At 34.5% G+C, this 7,741-nt stretch overlaps 1 protein-coding gene across 2 annotated transcripts; it reads left to right on the forward strand.

Annotated features, from left to right (window-relative positions):
• Positions 1 to 203: 203 nt before the first annotated feature.
• On the forward strand, positions 204 to 1,606 carry LOC102579240 (probable BOI-related E3 ubiquitin-protein ligase 3). 2 transcript variants are annotated; one of them, XM_015313174.1, is made up of 4 exons: positions 204 to 477; positions 563 to 878; positions 960 to 1,505; positions 1,536 to 1,606. In XM_015313174.1, exons 1-3 carry the CDS (start codon positions 431 to 433, stop codon positions 1,497 to 1,499), a joined length of 903 nt encoding a protein of 300 aa, XP_015168660.1. In that variant the 5' UTR covers positions 204 to 430; the 3' UTR covers positions 1,500 to 1,505; positions 1,536 to 1,606. The 2 variants fall into 2 exon arrangements, with proteins under 2 accessions (XP_015168660.1, XP_006356895.1); XM_006356833.2 differs by having other exon boundaries at positions 960 to 1,606.
• The last annotated feature ends 6,135 nt before the right edge of the window (positions 1,607 to 7,741 follow it).

Raw genomic sequence — 7,741 nt, forward strand, 5'->3', positions numbered from 1 at the left:
GTGGAGATAGGAAAGTGATGGGTAGAAATGGAACGCAGAATGCACTTCAATGCACTAAACTCGATCTATTCAATTATACAACATTTTTTAATCATACAATAACACTGGATGATCAATTGATATGAAACGGAGGAATATTTATAGTATCGTATTTGATTAATTAATTAATTAATTAGAGAGTTAAATGATGAATGGTTGTTGCAAATGCAGGCAATCCCTTTTTTAGTTTTGCAATTTTCAAAGCATTTCGTATCGGTATTCTCGCTCTATTTTATCACTTTTTCTCTCTCTTTGACTCTCTAAAGGCTTTAAATAAAGGGCACTGCCCATTCTTCCCTCTCTACTTCCCCCAACTCCATTTGCATGCTCTCTCTCCTCTCATCTCCTTCTTTAACAACCCATAAGCCAAAGATTCAGAAATCATATACACATGGCTAGTGTTGAAGCAAGACATCTCAATCTTTTAAATCAACAAAGGTATGTATTTCTCATCGTCTTCTTCTTCTCTTTCTGGGTTGATTTGTTTTTAGATTTGCTGATATGGGTTTATTGGAAATTGCAGGAATTTGATAAATTCGAATGGATTTGTATACAATACCCAGATGAGTTCAGGACTGTTGCCAATGCCGGAGAATTATTTGCCGATTCAGATTCAGCCCAAGACGTCGGTGAATACTGAGAGTGGTCTTACCTTCAACCTGCCCACAAATGATGTAGTCGCTCCAAGGAAACGTTCAAGAGATTCATTCACTCCTTCTTTCTCTACCCCTCAGAAACCCTGCAACGGACTCTCTCAAATTCCATCGTTTGTCGGTGATGATGTTTTGCCACTTGTTCAACAGTATCAGTTGGATATCAATTCCATCATTTCTCACCATGTAAGCTTAATCCCCAATTCAATTCTCTCTGTTTTATTTTTTTCTTTTTCTTTCATTTACTCATTGTTTGTTTATTTACAGACGAAGAAAATAAGATTGGAATTAGAAGAGCAACAGAAATATCAATCGAGAATGCTGGTATCAGCAATTAGCGAAAGAGTAATGAAGAAAATGAAGGAAAAAGACGAACAAATACAGAGAATAGGAAAAATCAACTTAGTCCTACAAGAAAGAGTAAAAACTCTTTACATGGAAAATCAACTATGGAGAGACTTAGCACAAGCCAACGAAGCCACCGCCAATTCACTCCGCAGCAACTTAGAACAGGTCCTGGCACACGTTACCGAAGAACGCCTCTCCGCCGAGGAAGACGCCGAGTCATGCTGCGGCAGCAACAACGAAGAGGATGATAAAGAAGAAGAAGTGCGCACGTTAGCGGGAGATGCGCAGGATAAGAGAAACAGAATGTGCAGAAGGTGTGGAGAGAGGGAATCATGTGTATTGCTGTTACCGTGCAGACACTTGTGTTTATGCACAGTTTGTGGGTCAAGTTTACAGGATGCTTGCCCAGTGTGTAATTCGAATATGAATGCCACAGTTCATGTGAACATGTCTTCTTGATCCATCCATGGAAATCTTCAACAATCAAGATTAGACAAAATAGAGTTACAGGTTACTGTAAATTCACTTTTGGTACTAGTAAATGAATTGTTCATTCTTTCTCTATACATATTCTTTCACTTCTTCTTGAAATTTATTGTTCAAGACAATTCTTAAATATTTATTCAGGTCTAAATTATTTCAATAAGTATAAAGAAAAAATTTAAAATTATCTTTATTTCTAATTATAATAAGGTGACATTGGACGAATTAAAAAGGGAAAAAAAAGGTCACATAGTAAAAATAGTACTTCCCTCTTTTCACAATAATTGTTGGTTCAAGTCAAAAATAAAAAGTTGGAAGAATCATATTTTTGGTTTTTAAGTTATTTTTAATTTTGTTAAACACTTCTAAAAATTAAATATGGATTAAAAATAGATTTGATCAACTTTTAAACCAATTCCAAGAAGTTTGTGCGTGTTTGAATTAACTTATATTAAATAATTTTTTATTTCTAAAATATTAATTTTAAGTTTTGGAAGTGTTTGAAAAGAGTTAATATCTCCAACTTATAATTTTTTAAAGTTTTAATTTGTAAGCTATTTAAAATAAGTCAATCCAAATACCCGCAATCCCGAAAAGAAAGAATATCTTGAGAATGCTTCACGTTTTGGTGGGCATAATCTGTATTTAATTAGGACAGAAAATTTTGAATATAAAAAAAATTTTAAAATATAGGTATAGTTATATGTTGAATTTTTAAAGAGATATCTGTAAATAGAAAATGGATAGTTTTTTTTCGAATTTTTTTCGTAAGGTACATTAACATTTGTTCACACTACCCCTTGTTAATAATAAATATATATTTGCTTCCTCAAATTTTTACTTACGAAAATTTTGAAATTTTCTTCTTTTTTTCTATTACTATTCCTTCTGATTGTAAAGTAAGTTTTAAGCGTAAATAACAAGTACATCTCCAACAAGAATAATGAAAGAGAATTGCATTCGGGTTTTAGTACAATTTGTCCTTATGAAATTTAATCTCTTTTCATGTAAGTTTGTTGTATACTGAGGTTTGGAATTACAACAAACTTAAATGAAAGTCAAACCACACTTAAACCCTTCTAGTACTCGATGTATATGATTATTTCCTCAGAAAATAAATGAATAAACTACACTGATATCTCGATAGTTCAATCAGTATACAACGTACTGAAAGAACAATCAAATCACACTTAAAACATACATTATAATTGTAAGAAATATTGTAAAAAGGAGATATTTTTAAAATTTTCGTAAGTAAAAAATTGAGAAATCAAATGAATATTTATAACCAACAAATCGCAACATGAAAAGTTGCTATTGTGTCTTATTATGTTATTCAAATTGTATCTTTTCTCAGAATATTTTCTTTTTAAAAATAACGATTCATTTCTTATTCACATCTTTTAAAAGAATCTAACAAATTATAACCAAGGTTAATGATAAAGACTTTTGTGAGGCAGCAGAACATGAGATATGTTTTTATAGCTTTAGGGTCACTTTTTCCCCTTTCATAGATGTTGGACATTATAAACAATCACTATGAATAAGTTAGGAATGGCTCGTATCACATCTTTAATAAATATGTGGTCCTCTTAAATTAGGTATTTTCTTTGCAAAGACATGCCCTAAGAGGTTGAGACATTAATGATTCTTTTTAAAATGTCATATGACTTTTCTTGCACATTTATGGTGACATAAAGAGTCTCTTTTTTTTTTTTTTTTTTAGAATTGAGATATTAAATTAAATTACAACATAAATCTTAGAGTAATAATCATTTGTTTATTTGATTTTGGAGGTGGACCGGTGTATGAAATGAGAATGATGCATTCCTCCATCTCAATTTATCTTCTTTTTCTTAGTTCTTTAATAAAATTTTAATTAAGAATTTTCTTGATTATTTTATTTATGTTTTAAGATACTTAACTTCTTTGTATTAAATAAATAATCTATTTATTGATAATCACTCCATAATTAAAGTGTTTATAGTCTTCCAGAAAAATTAATATTAGAATAAAATACAAAAAATATTTTATTTTATTTTAAAATTGAAAATAATAGTAATTGAGATAACAATTTAAAAATACCATAAAAGATAATTTGAGACAGAAAAACGTATTGAATTTGATAGCTTATTAATTAATTAGTACTAAATCAAGATATATAGTAAAAGTTATGCAGAACAATGTGGCCCCAAAACCAAGTAATTCCCTTTCTTTGCAGGCATGTATAGTTGTAAAGTACTATTTATTCCTTGTTTTATAAATCATGCCTTTGCTATTCCCCCTTTTTAATGTCAGTATCACAACCAATATTATCTCAATACCTAATTAATAGGGATAGGCTATATAAATTACCTATGGTCATGTCTATTAATAAAAAATAATTAAATTTGTTATAAGATCAAGGACACACATCTCAATTTAACCAATTAGATTAAAAAATTAGCAGTTAAATATGTTTGTTAAGAAACTAAATGAAAATGTCTGAGAAAGTAAAGTGAGTAAAGAGTATGTAGGAATCAATAGAGCTTTGATGATTTGCGTTTGCAGTGAACCCAGAGACTTTAAAGTGTTGTTGGTCTCAAATTCAAAGATATTTATATAAAAATACGTGAGAACTAAGACTTAGAAAATATATAAAGTTTGAAACAGAAGAATACCAATATATTACTTAGAATTCAACTCTTAATAAGTGTGCTAAAATTACTATTCATATGCAACAAAGTAAATACATCAACATGTATTTGATGTATGTGTTATGCAAACTAATATTATATATTGTTGGCAAGGTATCATACACATATATTTGATGTATGTGTTCTTTTATCCTTTTACTAAATCATCGGGACATGAGCTCTTTTCTGTCTCAGTATGAGTTCCTACCTTTTTTCATACAACTTGTGATCCTAGTAATGACCTGAGGTCGAATTTTACATGATATACTTTGAGCCGAGCACTCTATCAAAGAAAATTTCAAGAATACTCTTTGTTCATCATATGTGCCACGTGTTCACCCATCATTTTGTGACTTTGTTACGACCTGAGTTATCGTTATACTCAAAGACACCACGTGCGGAATCTCAAAGTTCTTGAAAATGTGTTGTCAATTTAAAATTTGGGTACACAAAGATTTTGGTTAAAATTTGAATTAGTCCGGGCTGACGTTAGTCTGCCATATCGGGAAGCCTCCCGCTATAACGCTTGCATGACTGTTATATCCGGGTTGACGGAATCAAACCCTAAGTAAAATGATGTCTTTTTAATTTCCTCCCACTTTTCATGAAGAAATTAGGCAAGGGTTGCTTCAAAAATTCTCTTAAGCCACTCTCACCTTGGAAACCATGAAGGGTAGAGTTGACAACGGACGGAGGTGGGTGACTTGAGGTGAAGTGTGTGGGTTTATTGAAATATTTAAGTTTTCTGTTCTTGATTATGTGCTTGATATTATGTGGTGGATTTAGGTTGACGGATGATGTGTATGAGTACATATTGTTTGTACTGATACTACTCTTGCTATGTCACTTGGCGAAGTTTGATTGCAGGATTCAGTATATTTCTTAGGTGAAGACGGCGATGATCTCCGACAACTTTTACTTCTCTTTTCTTATGGTGGGAGTTGTGTCTTATTTCCTTTTATACATTATACTTTCTTAGTAGCCCTTGTAACTTTATAGACTAGTTCCTTGGGAGGATTTTTGGTTAATTGTAAAAAGATGATTCTTGCATTCGAGTTTTATGTCTATTCTAAAGTATTAAGAGATTTCATATGTGTATTTTATTTTTGCATTGTCCATTTTTTAAAATTGGGTGGTAAGGATTTTTCTATCTAGGTGATAGAGCAGGTGTCTGCACTAACTCGATGGATTGGGTCGTGACAATTTGATATCAGAGCCCAAATTACCGATCTTCAAGAACAAGAGTAAACATCGAATAGAGTCTTCAAGATTGATGTGTTGATGTCCACATTTAATATTTAGGGGGATATAAAACATTCTTATAGTCGTATCACTTCTTTACTCCTCTCATGCGGTCTGTCACTAGTCGTATGGGTTGAGTCCAATGGATATCTATGAATTCCAATTGGTAACTCAACTGTGAAAACTGGATGTCGTTGTCACGACTAGAGGGACACGAGTAATGAAAATCAAAACTAGGAAGGTTCCAATTGGTATCTGACATTAAACGCCATGTGAATGCATGGATGGCCAGTTAGTGGCCATCCATGATGCGATTAGAAGGTAATAAACCTAAATATTTTTTGTAATAAATCTTGATGATTGTTATCATATGCATGGCCTTGCCTGAATGACTTAAATTTCCATGGGATTTAATTGCTTGAACCTTTATGAGATTTTGGACAAGGAAAAGTTGTAACTTGATTGTGTGTAATGATTAATGAAAATTTTCTATATGATTTGGTAAACATGTTTTGGGTGTAGTCTAGTCCTAAAATTTTGTGATCTTATGGGTAAGTTCTTATTATGTATGTTGTGTATGATCTTGAAATTTTGTCCAAGGCCATGATGCAAAGTCTGTATTATAAATTTCTGAGAATGATCTTGGGATTATCTTTATAAGTATGGTTGTATTCCAGGAGTTGGTATGGATAGGTAAATGGAGAAACATTGCATAATTTCAAAATTATGGGTTGAACTCGTTGGGGACGCCATAGTGGGATTGGGCCGCTACAACGCTTCCATTATATAAGGAATATTTCCGCTATAGCAATAGCGTCATGTCAGTCATTATAGCGGGCAGAGTAAGGCATAACCAAAGCTCTGTTTTCCCCTATTTTTTCCTTCATTTTTGAACATTAAAAAAATCATTGGTTCGAGTTCATATCAATGTGAAAACAACAGAAAGACATCCAAAAAAAACTATAGCTTATAATAGTGGTGATTAAGCAGTCAAAACAAGCATCCACATGCTAACAAAAATAAAGGGAAGCAGGAAAAAAGACGTCTTCAAGACCAAACGGGGCAAAACCCAAGGCTAGTTTAACATATCCAAAGAGAAGAGGGAGTGTCCTAATCGGACGGGAGATCCTCTGAGGCCCGCTCGCCAGTCCATGGCTTGCTCAAGAAGGGAAACCCCCAAAAGTCCTCTAGGTCAAGGGTGGAAATCTCCTTTTGGGGAAAACACACGTAAAATTGGCCTTGATGACTTTTACATCCTAACAATTAGGCGGTCCCGCTCCTGGTTCTTCCTTCTCTCCCAATTTACCTGCCAACGAAACATCTCATTCTCATGGGTAGTGGGGGGAGGTACTGTGGCTCTGGTAATGGCACCCTCTACATCCCTTTGGGCAGTAACTAAGTCCTCCTCCACGCGGATGCCAGAAAATGGATGCTAGAACTAGGAAGGAGGGCATCACCCTTAACATCTACATCCTTTTCCTCACCTGAACCTGCTACAGCACAATTGCTCCCAGCCTCATCTACCCTCATTTTTTTTCACTCGAGGAGAGACAACTTCCTCACCAGTAGGGGGGTGAATTGGGGGTCCATTACCTCTATTCGATAAATATCATCCTTAGGCACCTACACTCATCTACAAAGTGAGGACACTAGTCCAGGGAGGAACGGGTCCATCTTGCTACCCCTGTAAAATCCTGTCATTCGGACACTATCTGCGCCCCCATGTTCACTTGGATCCCCTGATAGAGTAAGACACCACCAGAGCCTGGGGATAAGTCACATCGGTGAGATTGTCAAGTGGATGAATCCTCTAACCTACTAGTGCAAGCCACCTCCGTGCATCTATAGAAAAATAATCATTAGTGATACCCTTGGTACTAGGCCAATAGACCTTACCCTGGTATGCGTCATTAACCACTAAATCCCATAGCCATCTCATGTCCATCTCTTCAACTTGGTCTAGAATCATTGTTAGGAACGTTTGACACTCCCTGGACCTCATTCGCAATATGAACATCCACGAGGACCATCACCTCTCAAATGTGAAAGAAAGGTTGGGGGTAATCCCAAAGAACTTATGGGAGAAAGGCATAGAACTCTCTCACCCAGAGAGAGCATCACAAAGAGCTTTAACCAGTGGGGCCCAACCAAACTCCTGAAGCCGGTTGTAGAAAGCCTATGCTTTCTTCTTTGCTTTTCACATGCTAAAATCCCTCCCAAAATAGAAGCCCATATTTTGGAATTCCATGAACCACTCCTGACTAGCTTGGTCGGGAACCTTATGTAAGGATAGTCTTGTTC

This window comes from Solanum tuberosum, unplaced genomic scaffold (assembly GCF_000226075.1).
Source record: "Solanum tuberosum cultivar DM 1-3 516 R44 unplaced genomic scaffold, SolTub_3.0 scf00235, whole genome shotgun sequence".
Classification (NCBI taxonomy): Eukaryota; Viridiplantae; Streptophyta; class Magnoliopsida; order Solanales; family Solanaceae; genus Solanum; species Solanum tuberosum.

What these genes read in the sequence shown, in the direction of transcription:
- LOC102579240 (XM_006356833.2), top strand. Translation starts at nt 431, where the DNA reads ATGGCTAGTGTTGAAGCAAGACATCTCAATCTTTTAAATCAACAAAG. An exon ending in AATCTTTTAAATCAACAAAG is followed by an intron (nt 478 to 562) that starts GTATGTATTTCT and finishes TGGAAATTGCAG; the next exon opens with GAATTTGATAAATTCGAATG. An exon ending in ATTCCATCATTTCTCACCAT is followed by an intron (nt 879 to 959) that starts GTAAGCTTAATC and finishes GTTTATTTACAG; the next exon opens with ACGAAGAAAATAAGATTGGA.